At 37.6% G+C, this 24249-nt stretch overlaps 1 protein-coding gene across 1 annotated transcript; it reads left to right on the forward strand.

Moving 5' to 3' along the window:
• The first annotated feature begins 12876 nt into the window (after window positions 1-12876).
• Pex16 (peroxisomal biogenesis factor 16) lies at window positions 12877-23515 on the forward strand. The gene is made up of 6 exons (XM_083126215.1): window positions 12877-13198; window positions 15265-15505; window positions 19314-19513; window positions 20050-20159; window positions 21708-21811; window positions 22772-23515. The coding sequence occupies exons 1-6, from the start codon at window positions 13078-13080 to the stop codon at window positions 23019-23021; spliced, it is 1026 nt and encodes a 341-aa protein (XP_082982341.1). The 5' UTR covers window positions 12877-13077; the 3' UTR covers window positions 23022-23515.
• The last annotated feature ends 734 nt before the right edge of the window (window positions 23516-24249 follow it).

Genomic DNA, 24249 nt, shown 5'->3' on the forward strand with positions numbered 1-24249 from the left:
GCTTGTGTGAAATTACGGGTAAGTTCATATTTAATGTTGGGGTTACTTTAACCTTTTGCTAGCATTTTAGTGATATGTATAGTAGCTTGAAACACTGCTAAGCATTAACTGTGGTTATAGCTACATCAGCGCTATCTAGATTCAGTTGTTGAACTTCGAGGTTTATCGACCTTCTGCAGAATCGTACCTGCACTTCATGCGCTGAGTGATAACGCTCGCTCAAGGGCAAGGCGGTGCGAAAATGACAAGAAAGAACCTTATCACTGATTACTAATTTGCATGTCATAGTGCAAAGACAATGTTACCTGTCATTCCTAACTATGGCATTGACATTAACTTATTGTGCAATAGCCCCAACTTCGGCCGGCTTATGGGTGTTATTTTCTCTGGTTCGAATCCCGTCCCAGGCATAAGTGTTATTTGTGAGGATCCCTTCATCAAGTCCACGCATTCTCGTCGTCACGATTGCCAAAAGTAGCAGAAAAGTGACGCTAAATAAAAAAAGTACAAATACAAATACAATGCTGATAGTCGGCGTGTTGAATGTTCGACTCACGTTCTTGACACTGCAGGTTCTGGGCTCGAATTGCGGCGAGGTCTTGGGTGTTATTCTGAGTTTTTTCTCTCTCACCTAGGTTTCCTAAATTCACTATTCATTTTCATTGTTGTGGTTAACTTTTATTAAAGAAGCATAAAAGTTGCGTTAGCCATTGCCAGTCTCAGACAAGATACTCTACACATGTTGTTTCCTTTTTTTGTCAATTTCATAAGTTCATAATCTCTTTGAATTTTTATGTTTCTTATTTTACGGTGCTTTTATGTTTCATTGGGTAAATCGCCACGATGAGGATGAATGGAATGAAGAGACAATCAAAATGCAACAAGCCAAGCCCAAGCAAGATTTGAACTCGAGATTACTTGTGTCGCAGTGCACTAACAACACCGCCATGTAGGATGTGTGGCAATATTACTAATTTTATAATGATTAATCTTATAATATGTATAAGATCACTATAATTCACTCTGCCTATGTTCATCGGCGGCGGTAGGATTAGTCATCTAGGGGTGCTGAGGGGTGCGGAACGAAATTTAAGGGGTGCGATGTTGAAAAGAAAATAAAGGAAAAATGAAGCATGCATACATGCTTTAGTGGGTGTAGCCGCTTTTAGTAGGCTTTATGAAAATATCCAATGACTTGATTCATTTTTGCTTGCTTCCTTTGATTCCAACTTGTACAAAGAATAAATGTTGCTTCCCTTTCAGATAAGTATCAATAGCTTGCCTGCAATGTGCAATAGCTAATAGTTGTATCTCTTCAATAATTAAAAATTATACGCTCATATGAGAACATGACTTCCATAAGTCATACGTAAATTACACTGCAACACAGAAGAAAACTGATTTGGTTGAATTAACAAAACACGTTTAGTTAAGCTATTTGGTAACTGCACCCCTTCGCACCCCCCTGGCGCCGCCCCTGCCTATGTTACTCCCTTGTTGTTGTTGAGAAAAACTTTGAAACTTGTGATGCAAAAACCATAGTTGTGTGAATTCTCATCCACACACACACACAGAACTTTGAGATTGATTGCAACATGCCATTTTCCGCAACGCATATTTCTATATTTTAAGGATAAGGATGGGGTGTATTTCACAGAACTTCCCACTGTGGAATTGGCCATAAGTTGACATGTAAGATGAAGACGTGTGAGAAGTCGTATTAGACCTAACATACTACTTTTAACGAAATTTCATGAGTATAACTTTCATGTAATTGTGGAATTTTCACTTCCGAACCACAGGCGTGTACAGACCCTCTCATTAGGGGGAGGGCGATAGCCTTGATAAGAGTCAGTCAGGGATAGAAAAACCTCATACCATCTATTTTATTGTATTGATGGGTACGACGAAACACGGACGTATAAACCGTAATAAAGCGTGTGTCTCAGGGCCAACCGATAATCCCATTAATGTAATTTTAGGCGTGTGTGTGTGTGTGTATATATATATATATATATATATATATATATATATGTACAGTGCCTTTCATAGCCGAGGTGGATGTGGAGAGGCGGCTAGCGCGCCGGGAAGTAATACCGCATCTGCCGGCAAACTGAATGCAACGTCGGCGTAACTGGAACCGCTAGCTATGTAATGAAATAAGCTTGTACAATTATATTGACAGTTACAATTAAAATGAGCACGTACCTTGTTACAAGAAGGTGTTGGAAATTATATCCTCCTGCACCAACACATTTACGGTATATTAATAGGAAATGTTTACTAGCACGTATCAGTTCCTCTTCAGAAATGGCTTCAATTTCTTCCCTCATATTTTCTTTCAATTCTTCTAATGTATGGCTTCAGGTTTTAAAGCTTGGTAGTTCGCCACGCAGACGTCATGAAAATGTCTGTTTCTTGTGCAAGACACCGGAGGGATTTTTGATGAGTATGTTCCAATCGTGCTCCAACGTCGAATAGCTTCTCCTCCCAGTAAGCACAACGCCGTTTTACTCTTCGCTTCTTTCGCTTCTTATCAAGAACAGACCCTGTTTCCTTAAATTTGTTCACAAGTATCCGAACACTGTCTCTGTGTGAAACAGGAACATCTCGGAATTCTGCTGCTAAACGCATTCTAACTTCCCTGCAAGAATTCGTAATGACGTAAAAGTCGTACATAAAAATTCATTGTTTTAAATTGTACAGATAGCGTGGCATTATTATACGGTAGGAAAGTACCAGTAATACGTAAACTAAAACAAAACAATAAAGCACTATATATATTCTACGTGTTTTCTAAATATATTTCCCCCTACGATAATTAATACCAAAACCATATGAAAGGTTCATAATTATTACAATACCAATTCGTGAAGATTGCGTGTACCACACACACTCATTTATATGGTAATTATATGGATATACACGTATACAGGGTCGCTGACCTCCGTGGTTGAATTATTACCACAGCACACTACCGCTAGGCCTCCCGGGTTCGAATCTCGGCCGGCCTGAGCATGCGTGTTCTTTGTGAGTGTCACTTCATCAATTTCATCATTCATTCTCATCGTCGCGATTAGGCAAAAGTTACACAAAAAAACGCTAAATGACAAGGTGACATTATGAAACACAGACAAACTTTCATAGCGTGTAGAGTACGTCAATGGGAACAACTTGCCTTGAAAACCGTTTGTTCCCTGACGTTTCATTTCGACTTCAGCCCTCAAAAATAGCATTTTCTATCCTGTATGTTTGCTACCATGCATCACATTCATGGTTACTCCTGTTTTACCTGTCGAAAGACGACAGATGTTGAGTATCGCCCTCGGGATATAAATATCTCTGAATAAAACTCAACGAGTCTCTAATGTAACGATAAGCAGCAACTTAACTTGGAGCCGAAAACCTAAGGTTTCCAAACATGTAAAAGGTTTTACATTCTAAAACATGTAAATTTTAATGAACCTCAAAATTTGGCTTCGTTCCCCTTGCTCCCGCCAAGTTATGCCTATAACGATAAGCAGCAATGCATGAATTAAGCAAAAGGGATAATCTCAGGGGTTTCACCCTGTCTGCTAGCATGATCCCGTTTCCACAGAGCACTGACGTCTTTAGTGTACTATCTGACAGAAACAAATATCATCTACATACGCAAGATAAGCGCTCGAAGTGGAGAATAGTGAAACGCAGTTTCCTCAGTTACAAAAATTTTATAAAGCATCTCACCAGCTAGGATAACTTACATAAGCATCCCCCCTAGTGAACTGTCTCAATGTTGATCCATATAATCATGCTCTTCTCTCTTCTTGCTCCAAACTCGACCAAGCAACCCCCCCCCCCCTAAGTTAGGATTTTCCTCTAGGAATTTCCACTTTTTCAAGGGCTGGTAGTAGTGGCGAAACAAAGCCTACCAAAATTTTTTTAAGAAGAGTTATTTGTCTTGATGCCCTCTACAGGCTGCCAAACTTCGTCGCTGGTTCAAATGTGTGTTGAAGATTGTGGGAGGTCAGGGATGGGACGTTTGAGTATATAATTTTACGAGGAATGAAAGGTGCCTATATTTTCACTTTCAAAATATAAGGGTATGGTTCGCACAGGGCCTCGCGTTTCCTAACGGCGGTCCTGGTGGGAGTGTTAGTGTTAATAACAAAAAATTTGCTAGAGAACCAAGTGCGATAGTCCAATTACATAGGATATAACGCACCCCCTTCCCGTAGTTGCTTGGAACTTTCGTCGGCTTCAAAATTTTCTTTAAGAGTATAATATTGTTTAATAACGGCAACAAGATTTCTCTACACTAAATGTGTAAATAAATGTATTAGGGAGCAACTGCTGCCCTTGTCCCTCGTGCGCACGCCAACGTCTCATAATTTACACCCACCCGCAAACATTTCGAATATAATAGGCATGTGTTCATAAGATATTAGGTTGTATTCACAGAAATTAGTAGCTGTTCAAACACACATCGCTACTAGGACAAGTCTCAAGAAGTGAGCATGTGCTGCATTTTTATACCTAGTAGGAAGTAGGTGTTCTCTCGGTGTTCAGATTCCCAGCCTTTTGATCATAAGAAATGCATTAAGTGTCTATTTTCTAGGAAGAGAAAAAGGTTGAGATCCTGCTCACTCAAGGAGCATCTATACTCCATCTATTTCATTGCAAAGCGAGTATAGGTTTCACGGGCCACCTTCAACACCTCGCCCCCTCCTTCCCTACCCATCTATGGTGCCGGGCACTTCTGGGCTATCTGAAAGTCGATGAGGCGGTTGCAATCCACAAGTGTCCGTAACTCTACTACTTAAATACATCGCGAAATTTGAAGTACTTGAGAGAAACATGTTTTCACACCTTAAAAACCCCCTAGTTCCATCCCCTAAACAAAAACTTAAACTCGTTGCCCTATTCATGCAAGTACATATTCCAGAGTACAAGAATATAAAACAGTAGCAGGAAAATCTAGCCCGGAGGATTTTTCTCCAGGGAGGGGCAAGGAAAGTATTTTTTCCCCGGTGGGGCAAACAAGGCACATTTTCCCTAATAATAGTGTTGTTTTCTCTAAAAAAAAAAATTGCTTAAATTTGAATTTATCGCATTCATGCAATAATTTACACATATTATTGTTACTGCAATGAAATTATATGTGTGAAATATATAATTTTAGATTGACTTTTATTTTCCATGGGGGTACGCCCCCCCCTCCTTCGGGAGGCCCATGGCAAGGTACCTTAACAATCGTACTATTCTGACATCCAAATTAAAGTATGAGTAATCTGTGGTATGAGTCTAACAAAAGAATTGCATGAATAAGGTAACACACAAAATGGAACAACTTTAGTTAAGTAGTTCGAATACCTTAATTATTAATCTCTAGATATCAAGACTATGATACGGCTGCTATAATTCTTCACATGAGAATCTACTGAGATAAAACTAGTTATCTTCCAATTAAAAGAGAAAGAACTACTTCATCTTCATGTAAACACTTTTGTAGTTACGAGAGATTTTGATTACGTCGGAAGATTATCAGATAAATATCCTCTTCAGTTATTGTGTTTTCTGTCTTTATATCCCTTTTTTCATGCACTACCTCTCTTATGTTTTATCTACGTATTTTCGTTCGATACTGTCCTCATAGCACTCATATGTATTTCGTTTAATCGTTGCAGTTCTCCGAAATGTTCACACAACATGTATTGAATTACAGTAAAACAAATAGAACACGTCAATTGAGATTTCCAATTTACAGTTATGTTTGAAAGCTAAAGAACCGGAATGAAATTCAGCGTAGAATAAAGTGAAATATTAATAACAACATGAAATGGGGCCAGAAAATCGTCAACAATAAAGTTAGGGAGAGACAAGTTTGGTGTGGCGGAGAGTTTCAAATATCTGCAAAGCAAAATTGAAGGCAGCGAAAGAATAAAGAGGATAGCTGGAAAGTGGATTCTATAAAAATTGCTATGGAACAGGGGCGTGCCTATGAAATACAAGATGGTAATATATAACATATTATAATCATGCATTGAGCAGAGACGTGGATTAATAATGAAAGAGACAGAGACAGAAGAAGTAACTTATAGGAAGTGGAGATGAAATTATTTAAGTAATATAATAAAGAATGAGAGATTCGATAGAGAATATTTAGTGAAGTTGCAGGGTATAATGGATCATGCACTGTTGAGATGGTTTGGATATATGAATAGAGACAGTGAGAGCATGCATTACTACACGGAAAATGGAAAATGGGAAGTTCAAGATGTCTGTGGAATTGTAGAGTGTTTTGGAGGGAATATCACGGAACCCGATGGAAAGATAGAACTGGCTGACGGACAGAAGAGGATAGAGAGGCTTGATTTCTACGTCTAACCTACCTTCTATTTTCTTTTATAAACTTTTAGCTACGTCAAACCTCCCCTTGTCGATCACTGTATACATGTAGGCCTACATGTTCGAATTTTACATCAAGGCAATATAGGTCATAGTGTATAATAATAATAAATATCATGTGCTTACGCACTTAATACATTTTTTCTTAATAACTTTGGGAGTTTCTCTGATTCCTACTCCCGCCGTTGAATCAGTCATACTCGCAACCATAAAAAAACATAAAGCGTAGTATAAAAATAAATTTCTATATTATGGTCCTATGGCAGCTAGGGACGACCCAAATAACGTCAAGTTTAGTGCTCTTTGAGCTACCCTGCCGTTACGCTTTAATATATTAATTCTTAGGTCCAGGAGAATGTAATTTTCGGAAACCTATGACTTGCTACATAATCTTAACGTTTTACTAAACACATTTTTATTATCGATTTGCACAAGAAATTCTTAACTTCGTTGAAAATAACGTTTGAATAGCCATCCCATCACGCTCCAATGTAAAGCTTAGGGCAAGCAGATGACGAACGAAATTCTTTAGGGACACAACAGGGGTGGCGCCTCTAGCAGAAAAAGTTTGGCAATGAACAGCCCCATTGGACGAGCGGCTACGGACAGCATTAGCAACTTGGAAATACATGCTAACAGAACCAAACCTGACCTGCCTAACCTATCCATGCAGGCATATACATACTAGCTGAAATAAGCATGTAAATATGTTAGGCAGTTTAAATTTTGTCTATTTGGTTTTGGTTTGATTAGTTTGAGTTGGTGTTCTAAGTCCACTTCATGCACAGTAAGGCTAATCGGGACTGGACCTACAGTTTAAAGTGGGATCCGAACCACTATGTGCCTCCACCAGGTATCGAACCCGGGACCCCTTGATTACAAGGCGACGACGTTACCACTGCGCCATCGGGGAGGCCTAAACTTTGTCTATTTAAGCTATTATATGCATACGTGGATAGGTTAGGCAGGCCAGGTTTGGTGGTGTTAGCCATGGCCGTAGGCAGGAAAAAATTTCGGGGGGGGGCTCACTCATAATAGTTCCCATGTGCGTCGCAAGGAATTTGAATAATAGAAATAATAACAATAATAATTAAAATTTCATAATAATAAACTAATTTATTCCAAATGTATTATTATTATTATTGTCCTTATATCCTTGAGGAGATTTCTCTACTCTATCCATCAGAAGTGTGAATATGCAGCACAACTGTTATTATTATTATTATTATTTTTGTACGTTTCATGCAGTGTGTACTGAAATGCATAGTTATTATATTTTGTTATTAAATTTTAGATACTTCAGGAAAAAGCTTTAAAAGTAAGAGAAATTTTAGTCATATAGTTTATGTTGTTTGCCCATTCACAAAACTTATTTTTTGGTATTTTGAAAACTGTGGAACCAGTTATTTTTTGGACAAAATGGTAAAACCTAACCTGGTGCCTGTATTGCAACCTCAATTTTTCGATCTAACGCTGTTTTTCTTTAGTTATTCTGTTCGAATACTAACTGGACTTTTTTCCGTTATTAACAATAAAACTAACAAACGTTCTGCTATTTTGTAACTTGCAATAAACGATGTCAATTTGGGGGGAGGGGGTTCTATGGACCAGTTCGATTTCACTTTCCGACGCTCATATTGTTCCTATGTTTACCAAACAGCATTATACGTATAAACCCACTATGCACTATACAAGTATGTGTTTTATAGAACAGCACATAGGTTAAATGTATGTACTATATCGACCGCTGGGTGAAGGATAGTGAACGTAACGCGCTACGAAGCTGGATATCCTAGGTTTGAACTCTTATCAAGGGAGATTTAAACCTATATCGAACAGGGAATTAAAAAGTTGGAACGGAAATTTTGGTAGAATATAAAACATTCAAATGCTGACCAAGGCAAATGTATTGTATAATAAAATATACACTTAAAAAGTAACCCGTTGGCTGCATGCGCGGTAGCCGTAATTATGGTTATTTCTTGCAGCGCATATAACTGCATATACGCATAAACCCACTATGCACTATACAAGTATGTGTTTTGTAGAACAGCACATAGGTTAAATGTATGTACTATATCGACCGCTGGGTGAAGGATAGTGAACGTAACGCTCTACGAAGCTGGATATCCTAGGTTTGAACTCTTATCAAGGGAGATTTAAACCCATATCGAACAGGGAATTAAAAAGTTGGAACGGAAATTTTGGTAGAATATAAAACATTCAAATGCTGACCAAGGCAAATGTATTGTATAATAAAATATACACTTAAAAAATAACCCGTTGGCTGTATGCGCGGTAGCCGTAATTATGGTTATTCCTTGCAGCGCATATAACTGCATAACGCTGGAAGAGCCAGGGTCGGATGTTTTCTTTCATAGATATGTATTTATTAATTGTGTACTTACATTGATTGATTGATTTAGTTTATTTTACTTCGCGTTTTGTGCCTCTTGGCTAATTTGCGAAGATGGGGATGAGTGATGAAATTGATGAATGGACATTCACAAACAACCATGCCCGACCGGGATTCGAACCCGGGACCCTTGGCGTCGCAGCGCTTGTGTACTTACATTTCTACTGTGAAACACGTAACTATTTTATGTATGTCATATACATCATTGCGTTAGGGGCGACATCTGGCGAAAAAAGTGGCAGTGTAAATTTAGAAATATTTAGAAAAACATTAAATTACATAAATTATTTTAAATCAAGTAAATACTTCTATTTAAAATATTAATCGTATTTGAAGGGTAAGGAGAAACAAGGACTGCCAAAGAACAGTTTAAACGAGAAAATTAATGTTCAATACTTCGCCATACAATTAATTTTTAAAGCACGAGTTTCAATGATCTTAACGTATGTGGACATTTCTAATTCCAGTGGGCGAGAAATTCTAGTTACTTGGGATATTGTATGTATTATACCTACTCTGGCCATAAATACTGTTACACACTATTTTGTGAATAAATTGAATATGGTTTCAGATTTTTAAATGTTCTTTTAGTATGTTACAGTTACATATATTACACACAAATAGCACCAATCAGTTTTCAAAATGTACACTTTCCGAAAGTTTGTAACAGTATTTATGGCCAGACTAGGTATATTTAACAAGCCACTTTGGCTAAAAGTTTGCAACCAGAGGGGTCTGGAACTCCCACCAGCCCCTACAAAAAACACACTGGACATATGAATGACTCGTTCATTACAAAATTGCTAAAATTCACATGCACATTCCCGGTTTTTCTCCATACCCTTCATTTATCCTTCCAAAAAGTAATTTTGAAAAATCAAATGCTCATTACTTACAGTTACTTGAATTCCAGCTCTATTCTACTTTATTTAGAGAGAAATGCGCTGATCACCGCCTCATAGAATTTGGTTTTATCCCCTTCTCGCAGCTTAGAAAGTAATTCTTTCTCGATGGAAATAAGATTTAAATTCGTCATCCGGTTCTGAGTTTGAGTAGAGCGGCAGAATGTGTGGATCCTCTTCAGTGACGAGAACGATCTTTCGACAGATGACTTCGTGGAAGGAATTGTTGCGATCAACACTGCTAGATTCGTATCCAGTAGATAAGTTACAATCTCAATTGGTGTTTTCTCTGATCCTTCAGTGGAAGCATACCATACATAAAGTTCATTCTGTAGTTTGGTTAAATTAAACAGACTGCCATAAATTTCCTGCAATTTATGTACGAGATGGTGAGGAAAGTGTTCTCTTTTATTGAAGTTGCCCCGTTTTGTGGGATTTAGTAAATCAAAATATTGCAATTTTTCAAATGATGCGAATGTAATTGTTATCTGGTTGCTGATATTATCAGTGATTTCAAAGTAAAGCCTCCGGCAGTGGTCTTTCTGTGATTCGTTGTTCAGTCGCCTCCTCTTCATTTCAACAATCTCTTCCTCTGTACCAGTTATATAGAATTCCATAGTGTTTCGAAATTCTCCCTTTCCTTTTGCAGCTGTCGTTGAAATTCAGTTATTTTATTACTGCAATACAAAATATCAACATATTTAGACTGCAATATACTGAATAATACGTCTGAAAAGGCAAGCAAGTTGAATAAAGCCTTTATTAAAAATATGTTTTCGAAATCCTTCAGGAAGCTAGAAAATCCTCTTGAAGTCATTGCAGTCAAATGATCGAAGTCTCCACTTTCACTAACATGTTCAAAAAACATAAGCAGTGCTTCTCTGTTGTCATTGACTGTCCACACTAGCCTAGAGGTAAAATCCCATCTGGTAGGAGCTAATGACGGGAGCTTTCTGGACATGAAAGCAGAAAGTTCGTGTAACCTCTTTGGGGAATGAGAGAAAAACGTAGGCAGTGATTTAAGACCACAAAAGAACACCTTAAGCTCTTTGTTACATTCTAACGATTGTTGCAGCACCAAGTTCATGACATGAACATAACAATGCGTAAAAAAAGCTTTCGGATACTTTTCCAAAACTTTACTTTGAAGGCCTACCGAAGATCCATCGTATGTCTATCTGGGCAATTAATTTATCCCCCCACACTTATATTTATCCATTATTTCAGTCACGTGACTAAAAAGAGCTCCTGCAGTTTTATCGGCGCTCATGTCATGAAATCCAAGAAATCTTTCAATGACTTTTCTCTGTGAGGCCGAAAAAAAACGTAACACGGTTGACACCTGAGATTTATTGCTAATATCTTATGTTTCATCGACCATGATAGCCACAAGTCTGATTTAAATTTCATTATAGATTTTATCTCTCAGAACATCCGAAACTGAATTTATTAAATCATTTTGAATGCCTGCCGAAGTACCACGAAAAACTGTAGAATTTAATAAATGTTCTTTTAATGAGGGATCGAACTCGGCACTTGCAATAATGAATTCCATGTAATTGCCCTTATTTAGAGATGCTGCATTTTCCTCATGGCCTGGGAATGGCAGTTCTTGCTTTGCTAAATAGCAGACGGCGTTAATCAACCTCTTTAATATTTCCCTGTTCTTTTTTACTTTTTCACTGTGTAGCTCTATTTCAACTTTTCGTTAAGTATCCAAAAGAACGTCAATTCTAGTAGGAGTGGCAACAAAACTACTAAATTTAAAGAAAGTAGAAAGATGCAATTCAGACTCACTGTGTTTTTTTCGCTGCAGTATTGAGATGATTCAAATCCGAATACCCTTGATAATTCCAAACATTTTTTTAGTCGAGAATAATAAACATGTCCAACAGTAAAATTTATTCACCACATTACACCCGCAAAGCCAGTCTGAAATTTCATAGAGTTCTTTTCGAAAATGTCTCAAAACCTTTTCCAGCACCATTTTTTTCCTTTAACTCATGTTGACATCGTGAGATTCGGACATGGTCGACCATTGTCAATCACTTGTTTCTTCTCTGAATACGAAAGCGAAGAAGGGGATTTATTTAAATACTTTTGCACAACACTTTCACTATTCTCCATCTTAAAATAATCACATCACTTCACACCACACGTTTAAAAGATAATGCACAACAATCACGAGCAAAACAACGCGGAACGCGGGGTGAATGAAAGCCAAACCGTTGGGATCAAATACAACGCCTTGAGAAGCTAACCAGTGCTAACCATGCTCGTGGGTGGCAGGGTGCGCATGCGTGGTAATGCTATGTTTTGGCAGTGGTAAGACGTTGGATTTCCTCGCAACGCCCTGCCCGTCACGGACCGATCTGGCTGCCTGACAACCACTGCGCGCTGCGCCGCGTTCGAAAACTACCGGCCGCTCGAAACAAACAATTAAAGAAAAACGCTCAAAATCGTAATTTATAAAAGTACAGATACTTTCTTCTTCATTTCATTTTCCTTTGGGCGTTGACACACGACTTACACACCCAGAGAAATCGCCACTGCTGCAAGGGGACATGCAGATTCGGACAACTTCGACAGCACACGAAAGTAACGGGATAGAACAGGACGGAGCGCTTGCCAAACCGGACACGACCGTGGTCTCGATTGCTTGCGTACAGCTTTCGAACCGCACTAGGCGACGTCACTTCCGTGAAGACCATACTTCAACTTCGTACCTGAAAACTGTGCGAATTTTATCTAATAGAAAATAATATTAGGCCGTGTCCCAAAGGTGCAAGACTGTACTTGAAGAGAGCATACTCCGAGTATGGTCTTGGAGTGCTGTCTTGCTTGAAGTCGTGGACTGGAAGTGAAATTCTTTTGAATTGCACTTTATTTGACCCAATAAGAGCTTCAAGAATTAAAAGAAAACTAAAAACAAGCTGTTAACAACTTCTGCACCAGAATACATAAAAATCCATGGCTTAAAAACACATAGGATGTATGAGAAAAATTAATGAAAATAGTAATGGACAATTTGCACGTTAATACTCATGGATCCCACTGTACCTTTCGGACAGAGCCATAGCTTCATTCATCAAACGACAAGATTTTTAAATATTTAACTGTTATGTTTGATACTAACAGAACTAACATAGTTAATCATATGTCTTTTTTAGCTTAATTTGTTTTTAAAGGACACAACAGATTGCAAACTACAAGACGTCCTGTAAAAGCAGAGTGTCTGGCAACCCTAAGTTTTAGCTGACTTTGTCTATTAGAGATGGAAACACTGTGCGCATATTTAATGAATACTTGAAACTGAATTTTGTTTATCATTGTACTTTTTATATGATTTGTTTTTATAAAGTGAAGTGAATCATGTCGCTTTCAAAGACTGTAGCAGAAGTTTATGTATCTTATAAAAGTTGGGTTAGTAAAAACCCACAGTTGTCGGCGGATGTTGAAACTACGGTGAAGTGGATATCATATTTTCTCGCAGGTACTGTTAGTACAGTTAAAAAGACTTTGTCATCAACTGAGTTGAAAAAAATACTAGCTTCAATATGCATAACAAACTTTCTTCTTTTTGATAAAAATTATGTGATGTTGAACGTGAAGTATTAATTATTAGGAAAGTTATGTTTTGCCCCTTGCACTTTTTCACTGTAGTTGAAATTTTGTAAGGTACTGTTAGAATTCTTGTGGCATACTGATAGCTTTTATCTCCTTCAAGGAGCATGCCATGCCATGCATAATAATGATAATAATAATTTAAAAAGAACGAGCAAATTGAACAATGTACAGCAGAACACAAAAGGCAGCAAGGGCCAAACTACCGATTTCTGAACACAAATTTACATTACCCATGAACTTCCTCTACATAATATAGATCTCCTGCACATGATAATGAAGCTCAGTGAATACAGTGTCTTGCACAAAGGTTTTTCTGTCTCCTATGTTTCCATATGCATGTTTTACATCGAGCTACCATTTGTTGACTTGCCAACTAATTGAATATTTAGCACCAGGTGTATCATCATATAACTTTATTTGGTTTACAGCTTATGTTTAGCTGCTTATGCTCAGCATACATTTTGAATTCCAGGTGCAATTACACATTTTCAGTGATAAGATATGTTTTCGTTGGTAGGTTAATTTATTTTCATTTTTGCAGATCTGTGAAATATTCCTCAGCCAAATGCTTATGGATCATTCCATGCAAAATCACACAGAGCAGGTTGCTTCATAATCATGGATTTGCTTCCATTTTTTTTACTGACATATACTTGGTCCAATATGACAAATATGTAATATTAAACTTGTGCAACAAATATGCGGAAATTGGGTGGACGAATGCACGCACCATATGATACAAAACATGTCATATCTCAGAAACTATCCTGAGTATTGTAATTATTTAGGTATTGTTGGAGAGGAGAAGGACAGTTCTAACACAAAATAACTGTGTTACCACTCTTACTTGCTTATAAAGTAGAAAAATCTTTAAGGAAAGTAATTTGTTGTGATGAATAATACACTCCATTTCGGGTAATTGTTTGATAGGGAATCCCAGGTTTTACCACAATGAAAATTGTTACACAACATAATCAATACATGTCAAACATAATATTAAAAAATCAGAAAGGTAATGTTTTCATAGTAAAAAATCAGAAAGGTAAATGTTTTCATAGTAAAAAATATCAAGGTTAGTTTAAGTATTAGGTGTATGAACCAATGTTTCTACTGGCATACATTTTGCCCTAAAACACTCCTGAATTACCACTATATGAGTACACATAATATTGTTAGAAATGTTGAATTAGTGAGAGAAGCATTACTATGATGTTTCCACTTTTAGTTCAGAGAAATTGTACTAAGACCAGAGTTTTTTTCCAGAATGCATATGGGTCAGTCCATATCGAATGGTCCAGCACTGGACATACTTATTTGCACATGTCACCCTTCAAAGTACTCCATATATTTTTTCAACCTGCACAGGAGGGAGGCTGGGGGTTGTAGCTATATTCTCCCAAGGACACACAACTGGGGCGCATGGCAGGTTGTTAAAAAAAAAAAATCAGTCCCGGTCATATTTTAATGACCTAGTATATGATACATCAACATATATTCACTTGAAAATTACTAAGTCAACAATATGGAACTTGAATTAATGTTCATTTCTGAGTCATCATTAGTTTCATCTTATCACTGTTCATTATCATGATCACAATTAACCAAATGTGGCAGAAAAAGCAGTGCTATGTAACAAATAACTGGTCCATGAAACAGGATAAGTGATGGCACACCTTCATGAGTAAACACTGATTAGTGTATATGCCAGTGATATGTAACTAAACTTACAGTTTTAAAATTTAAAAAATATGTAATAAACCTACACCTATTCTGGGTTTTTGTGAAAATTTGTCACCTTACAGTCTTGCCCTTGATGATAATCATTTATAAGGCAACATTTAATGCGATTTCTTGCTTTTAGTTGCGTGCCAACCATTGTACTGCTGGTCACTACTGAAAGAGTTATTTACAATTTTTTTTTGTACTTTTCAGGGAGATTCAACAATTCAGGAATACTCTCAGAACTTGTTTATTCACTGTCGAACTTGCTTGTCCTTTTTAATGATTGTATCATCAAAGGCTCAAGAAAATTTTCCTTTGAGGGAACATCAGACAAGCTTAAGATATTTCTTACTGTCATTGAGTATGCTGAAGTCTTCCTGGAGATATCAGCTTTGAAGTTGTGGGGAGAAGTTGGAAAATGGATTGTTATCTCCATAGTTCAAGTTGTGAAGTAAGTTGTGCATAATTTGTTGTAAGTTTTCATTACTCAGTCATTGTAGAAGTGTTGATGGGGGATTTTTGAAAAAGGAAACTGAATTAACAGAAGCCAATATTTATGTTAACAATGGTGTAGGCTAATTGTATTGGTAAATTTAATATAGGAATTAGACTATGTAAACATGCTAGTATAGTACTTGATGTCTTTATTTTACTAAAAATGTAGAAACATCCTTTATTTTCCAGTGCTATCAATCTGTCAGAATTTATTTTCTATTACGTACTCCATTTGTCTTCTCTGTTTCCCAAATAATTTTTCTAATTACCTTCTGATTTCAATGCTTCAGTCCGTGGTGATGTAAATAAGAAATTTGAGAGGGGGAATGGAAACTTCTGTGCCGTATATACAAATAAAAGTTTTGCATATTTATAGAAAGCTGAAGTATTCTTTATTTACAAATGTTTTCAGCCAGTTGAAACATTGTTGGCTCTTTAATTCATGGTTTAGACCACCTGCTTTCATTAATAAATAAATGAGGGGAGGGAGGGGAACTTGTTTTCAAACCAAAACTTTAACTAAGGTTGATTGAGGGTTCATGTCTTAATAATTTGCTGGTTATAAGAGCAAGTGCTTTTGAAATTGGCTTATTTATTCACAGATGATTGCTTCCCATGTATTTCTATGCATTGAAAACCGTATTTAAGAAATACATGCTTTGTATAAAAACACGATAGCTATATTCACACAGTTGCTATGTACAAGGTAACCAAAAAAGTTCTTGCCATCTTTGACGTCCCATTAATCATGCGCTCACAGAGAGGAAACGAAATGACGCACGTGCCTGCCAAGCGATCGGGAGTTAGTCTGACCATCGACTGTCAGTAATACAGGCACGTTGCGCACACACAGCAGTCATAGCTCGTCCAGTGTCGAAGAGAAATGGAGGTATCGAAGCAGCTTGTTCTCGTGTGTTTGTTGTATGACTTTAAAGTGGGCCTCTCAGCTGCCGCATTTGCCAGGCATTTGGGGAGAATGCCGTGAACGAACGCACTGCCAGGCATTGCTTCCAGAAATTCCGTTCGTGAGATGTGAGCCTTTCGGATGAACCTCGCAGTGGACGACCACATGTGTTGGATGACGAGGCCCTGAAAGCAGCCATCACGGAGTACAGTGGTCTAATGTGTGATGAACTTGCAGAAAGGTTCCATGTTTCCGCTGAAACAGTCAGACTGCACCTGCATGGGATAGGGAATAAGGATGGGCAGATCCGAAATCCAGATCCGGTTGGTTCTGGATCCTAAAATTTTATGGATCCGGATCCAGTACTTTCGGATCCAGATCTGGTAGTTTTGGATCCGGAATTTTCGGATCCGGATCCGTTTTGCCATCCCACATGCGCTTCTTTGGAAAGTAAGAATGTGCTTATAACATATTGTTACCTGTTAATATACATATATACAATATATATATATATATATATATATATATATATATATATATATAGTGTGTGTGCGCACGTGCGCGATTTGTAATTAATTAATACACTTACAAGGGAGGTCTAAATCTCCCCCTCCGATTTCCATGAAACTTGGCAGGTGTATAGAGCCCCCACCTCAAATGTCAAGATGAGGAGAAATTGAAGTGGGGATCTGACCCCGAAACCACGTAAATATGGCATAGGAAGAAACTGAGAGCATAGAGCCTCTCTATACACCTGTCAAATTTCATGGGAATCGGAGGGGGATACAGAGGTCAGATGATCCCCACGTCAATTTGTCCTCATCTTGACATTTGAGGTGGGTTTTGCCCCCTAAAACAGTTTTTTAGCCGAAACAAAAAAAAACACGTATTTCTTCCTTTGGGCCCCTCTATACACCTGCGAAGTTTCATGAAAATCTGAGGGGGACACAGGGGTCAAATCCTTACTTCAATTTGTCCTCATCTCGACATTTGAGGGGATTTTGCCCCCTAAAACAGTTTTTAGCTGAAACAAAAAAAACACGTATTTCTTCTTTTGGGCCCCTCTATACACCTGCCACGTTTCATGGAAATCAGAGGGGAACACAGGTGTCAGATCCCCCACTTGAATTTGTCCTCATCTTGACATTTGAGGGGAGGTTGCCCCCTACAACAGATTTTTAGCCGAAACAAAAAAAAACATGTATTTCTTCATTTGGGCCCGTTTATTACACACACCTGCCAAGTTTCATGGAAATCGTAGGGGGACACAGGGTCAGATCCCCACTTCAATTTGTCCTCATCTTGACAATTGAGTGGGTTTTGCCCCTAAAATCGTTTTTTAGCTGAAAGAAAAAAAACACATATTTCTTCCATTGTGTCTCACTATACACCTGCCAAATTTCATGGAAATTGGAGGGGGACACTTTGATAACCTCCCTTGTTAGTCTTACACTTTGTAATTATATAACACTGCATATATTATAATGTTTTATTTTAATTTGTAAAACTGTAACTGTAGAACAATTGTATAATTTTTGTATAACATTTCTATCTTGTTATATGTGTTAAAAGTTTCATCCTGGAATGGAATGTCTCATATTTATGTGTGTTTTCATTTCCAATACATTCAAATGAATACATATTCATTTCAATGGCATTTACAAAATCACCTCTGACATTTTATGTTAAACAAGTAAGATTATTTTTGTGCACGAGTGTGTTAGCCGATGCGTAGCAAAGTATTTTAGGAACAACACTTGAAAAAAATTCTTGTAGGACTAACTAATGAAAAATTTCTTTGTAATCGAAGATCATAATACCTTTTAAGGTGTGGTAATATTATAATGGGATTGAGATACGAAACTCTCGGATACGGATCCGAAACTTTCAGCCCCGGATTCGGAACTTTTGGATCTGGATCCAGATCCGTAACTTTTGGATCCGGATCCGTTTGGCCATCCCTAATAGGGAAGTCATACAAGTTAAGCAAGTGGGTACCCCACACATTGTCGGCAGCCAACAAGGAACAACGAGTGACAGCCTGTTTGTCCTTGCTCACTCGGCACCTGAACACACCCATATTTGATCGCTTACTCACTGGTGACAAAAAGTGGGTCCTCTATGACATTCTCAAGTGTACCAGACATTGGTTGTCACCATGTGACCCTGTTCCTCACACCTCAAGACCACCTCTTCACCCACGAAAGGTTATGCTCTCTGTATGGTGGAATTGTCGGCAAGTGGTGCATTACGAGCTCCTTTCACCTGGTCAGACCATCAATGCTGACCTCTACTCTCAGCAGTTGCAAAGGGTGCACCGTGCAGAAGGAGCCGGCATTGGTGAATCAGAAGGGTGTGCTGTTCCTGCAAGACAATGTCAAGCCACATGTGGCAAAAAGGGCTCGGGAGACCCTTTCAGCAACTTGGCCGGGAGACACTGTGCCATCCACCATATTCACCAGACCTTGCACCCAACAGATTACCACCTGTTTCATTCCCTCGACAACCACCTCCGTGGGAGATCCTTCGCAAATGAGGAAGACCTGCGGAATGCACTCACGGACTTCTTTGCATCCAAGCCCACCGAGTTTTATCACCAGGGTATTTTGCAGCTGCAGGAACGTTGGCAAAAGGTGTTGGATGCTGATGGAGATTACTTTGAAACCTAAAGGTACGTACCATCCCCTGTATTGCTCTTTGTTTATCACTGCTCTAGAAGCGCAATAACTTTTTTGGTTACCTTGTAGTTCAATAGTGCTACAATATTAGAGGTAAGGGTGTCTGTGTACTGCATTACAAATATCCAGTCAGAAGTTATAGACTGTTATAACTTGCTCAACACACATCATTTCATTTTCAGGAGCATTGCAAGGCTACTTCTTGTGTTTCACCATAGGGAAGGTGTCATTCAGGTTCCTCCAATTTCTCCTTTACAACGCAAGAAGTTATCTGATGATTCTGGTGATGCAGAAGGTGATGTGTGTCAGAATGACAGGCAGGGTGCTAACATCGCATTTACCCTTCGTAGGTCTGGAAGAGTTATTAGAACTGTGCAGGCAGGTAAGAAGTTTTGATTCATGAACTTCAGCTAATCGTCATTCATTCTTATCGTGATTAGCTCCCTCTACAATAATTGCAAGTCAACAATAACAAAAACATTAAACACAAAAAAAAGACTAAGAGTACAAAGTTAAGTTTGAAAACTTGAAGTTATAACTTGCGTGTCTTAGGCAGTTGACTTCACAGCTACATATATGGTAGTTATTACTATCTTTAATATCATAGAATGGTGAAGAAGTAGTAGACTTGGTTGCAAGAGCAAGTGAGCACAATTTTTAAAGTCCCTTAAATCGTGTTGCACTTTTAACAATCCTGTTAACAGCTATAGTAATTACACAGTGGAATACTAAGTGGTGATGTTACTGTGATGAGGACTATCTTCATTATTCATTGTCATAGGCCATATAATTTTATAATTTATTCAGTGGCAGGAGAACAAAATACGACCATGCTTTTGAATTTCACATGTGTCCAAAAGTTTAAGTGCAGTTCAGTTTTTTTAATTTGTAAATGACATGATTATCTTTTATTCACAGCCCCACCTGCTTACTGTAGGACATGGAAACCACCTCACTTGCCTCCAAATAACAACGTTGAAGAAGAAATACAGAATCGTGAACCATCAAAGAAACAGTTAGTTGCTGAGGTAAGTATGTATGTAATGTGTTATCTGTTGTTAGTAAGTGCCTTTATTTGGTGCAAGGGTCAGCTTTTTCCTCCACTGAGGGCCGGTTTTTTAATGTCTTGTCAACTTTTTGGTCAGCCAACCGTCAGTTGGAGGTTACATCCAGTCTTAACGAACACCGCGGTTTTCAATGTGAAAGTAACCAAAGGCTCATTGACCGTAGGTTGGGCACTTAACAATTGCGAATTGGCAATGCTGAGCGAGAAATTCGATCACTCTGCCATCTACATGTCTACATTCAAATCAAATTTCACGTGATGTGAAAAGGTAGAACTACAATAAGCCACATGCGGTTGTTGAAATTCATTGTTTACATTGTAAACACCGAACCTAATGCCCGTGTACTGTGCTGCTACAAAGAAATACATATATGGGGAAAACCATTATGACACATTTGGCTTTTTCCTAAAAGAAATTTCACAAAACAAAAAATGATATTACGTATTATAAATAATTATTCTTACAGAACAAAAGAGACATCAAATATAAATAACTCCTATCGAGCTATATATGTTGACATTTTTGCATGTATCTCTTGACTAAAAAGTTTATATCCACTTTGTACAAGTATTTTTTTTTTGGGGGGAGAATGTAACATCGTAGAAAAATGAAATATTTTCATTGAACATTCATACTTTGTAAGAGACTTTTACACAGCATCTCTACCTGACGATATAAAAAGCAAAAATTTTTAATACATATTTTATGGTCGAGCAAAATAAAACAGAATCAATGTCAAAATTGTGTTAAATAAACAATAATAAAAAAAAATTAAAAAAGAAGCAGCAGGACACTAACTCGCAACATAAAATGGAGCGGTCTCTCCAAGCTACCGCTCTTATCCACTGCACCAACTTGTCACTTGGGATCTTGCTTCACGATAGGAGAGAGATGTCCCCAGTACGTATACACAAATCAAAGTCTTGTGACCAGTTCCTTTGTTTTACCTGTTAATGCACACTTCATTTGAACTCTTCCAAGCACAAGTTTTTTTTACACCAATGTAACTTTTTATTGATTTTTTTCTCGTTCAATGTGTGTGAGAAATTCTCTGATGGAGATTGATCTTCCAATGAGGCAGACCTCTTTGTTCGCAACTACCAGTCATGTTGCTGACCACAGATAAAGCACAGATCAAGTTCACTGCCACTTAACCTCCAGTTCAGGAGCTAACCGCAGATGAAAAATAAATTGCAGTAACCTGTAGTTACTTGCCAAACCTGGACTTTAATCGCACATTGAAAAACCAGCCCCAAATGGTATCAATTTTATTAGCGTGTTATACCAACCATGAGCCATAGTTTGTACTTTCGAATATCTCCTTTGGATCTTTGTTGCCACTTTGAATATTTGTTATCATTGTATTTTTGTATATTTTATGTCATTCTATTGCCTTTTCTGTCATACCATCTTACAACTGAATGGAGCTCCCAGTTTTTTAATTGAGGTATATGTGTATATATTTTTATTAACCTGCTTGCCATAATATTCAATTTTGTCACTTTGCAGACAATATTTATTGCAAAGCCCCTGTGTTACCTGGTTTCTTTGGCATTGTTTGGGCAGAGAACATGGAAACCCTGGCTCCTTTCAATGGGCATGGATTTTGCAAGGTACGTTTTGTAGTTGCATATGCTGAATCATTTTATGTATATGGTTCTCTCTATATGTAGTTTCGTTTTTGATTGATCATTATACTAAGGATAATAATAAGCAGATTAATTAATTAAATGCATTTCTACAATGTTTAAATATCTGCCTAACTACTGCTAATTTACTGGAAAAATAATAAAATACTTCTCATCATTTTTGTTTGTTAATGGCAATAACCAAGGATAGTTTTCTCTCTCATGATTTATGCCAGTATTCATTGTGCAATGTAGGTATACTAGTTGAGGGCCTCCCCAATGGCATAGTGGAAACACTGTCATTGTAAGCAATGGGTCCCAGGTTTGAGTCACATAGTGGTTTGAATCCCACTTTTAATTCGTCGTCGCCTTGTAATGAAGGGGTCCTGGGTTCGATACCCGGTGGAGGCGCACAGTGGTCTGGATCCCACTTTAAACTGTAGGTCCAGTCCCGATTAGCCTTACTGTGCACAAAGTGGACTTACAACATGAACTCCAACACAGCCCACTTTGTTTTCTTCTTTTTTTATTTGATCTGGTGTTTTAAGCCCACTTTATGCACAGTAAGGCTAATCAGGACTGGACCTACAGTTTTGAAGTGGAATCTTGTGCCACTTGTGCCTCCGCTAGGTATCGAACCCGGGACCCCATGATTACAAGACCTCCCTGCACCATCCGGGAGGCCCACAGCCCACTTTTAATTGTATGTTCAGTCCTGATTAGCCAATCTGTGCATGAAATGGACTCGAAACAAAGCTCAAACTCAAAGTACAAGTTGAGTTTGAAAAAATTGTAGTCCATTGTGTGTGTGTGTGTGTGCTCTGTCCCAGGTTTTAGCAAAATAAATATTACAATCATGGATCTCATGCTGCATTATATTCTGTTAAGAAGAGGACATTATTCTTTATCTGACACTTAATATTTTTTGATCTTTTCTATTTTCAGCCTTCATCTGTACAGATCATTGAACACTACATTAAGTGAGAAGGAAAGAGTTGAGTTGTCTAGAAGGACTATTTCTTTGCTTTTGTACCTTTTGAGGTCACCATTTTACGATAGCTATACAAAACAGAAATTGCAAAAGTTTCTCGACTTTCTTAGTCGAAACATTCCAATGGCTGGTTTGGTGTGTCGCCCTCTGGCACAGTACATTCCCGAGTGGCAGAGCATGTACTTCTACATGTGGTCTTCATGAACGTGATATAGTGTGACAAGGGCAATGGGCTCTAGTCTTTGTACATTTTCAAGGAAACTATAATAACGTGTAAGTAGTGGGGTTAAAGTGTAGGGGAATGACATTTTTCTCAATAGCCTGGTATCAAACTTTTCATCACCATGAGTGTACTAGAATGTATTTGTATGTTGATATTTTTACTCTGTGGACATATTTCCTTGTAAATAAAGGAAATTGTACAAAATATGCACATTATGTATTTGGTTTCTGATAGAGGGACAGTGATTGCGCATGGGTGTGTGACAGTGAGAAAGCAAACATGTGTCTGATTGTGTAGTTTCTTTATTATTATTTACTAACATGCAGTAATTTGGCAGATGTTATGTTGTAATGTACGAGTTCTATTAAGCTAGTGAAATTATTAGTGTGGAACATTAGTACAGTAAAAATAGGCAAAATGTCATAAAAGAATGGAAAAAATTCCAACAGAGATAAAAATTGGTAGATATCACCAGTATGGTATTTCAAACAACATACTAAAAATCCCCGACAATCCGAGTTGTGCTCTGGCCGCCATATTGGAAAATGGCGGATGAACGGTGACGTTTGATCATAATTGCTTTATTAACTAAAAATGGTGAAGGCTGATCCGTAAATGTGTTCAGACATAAATTAAAGAAAATAAAATTTCCAATAACTGTAATAAGATATTTTTTTGTGATTTAACCAACCTATCTAATAATGTAAAAGATAAATTTAACCAATATAATCCAATAATGTAAAAAATAAATTTAACTCTGTGGAAACTTCTCCCATTATTTTGTAATCAAATTGGCCTGGTGTTGATTGAAGTTTCAGACTTTTATTTCGTGACTTGTAACGAATGATCGCAAACACATGTACACACAGGAAAAATATGGTATATACTTTTTAAAAATCGATATATTATGACAATTGAGATAAATAAACATATATCACAATTGAGATAATACTGACATATGGTCATATTTTTTTTGAGAATGGTTTTAATCTTCTTCTGAATCAAGTTCTTGTGAATAACATTCGTTGTCATGTGTGAGACGAATACTTTTAGAAATATTACTGTTTTCAGTATAGAAATGTGCATCTGCCTCTTCTTCATTTGTGTCTTTACTTTCTATGTCATTGTATATTTTATAGTTAGAACACTCATCACCACAACATACACCACAAAGTTGGGAACATTTTAGTCCAACTTGCCAACAACCAC

The sequence above is a fragment of the Lepisma saccharinum genome, chromosome 1 (assembly GCF_977018435.1).
Source record: "Lepisma saccharinum chromosome 1, izLepSacc3.1, whole genome shotgun sequence".
Taxonomy (NCBI): Eukaryota; Metazoa; Arthropoda; class Insecta; order Zygentoma; family Lepismatidae; genus Lepisma; species Lepisma saccharinum.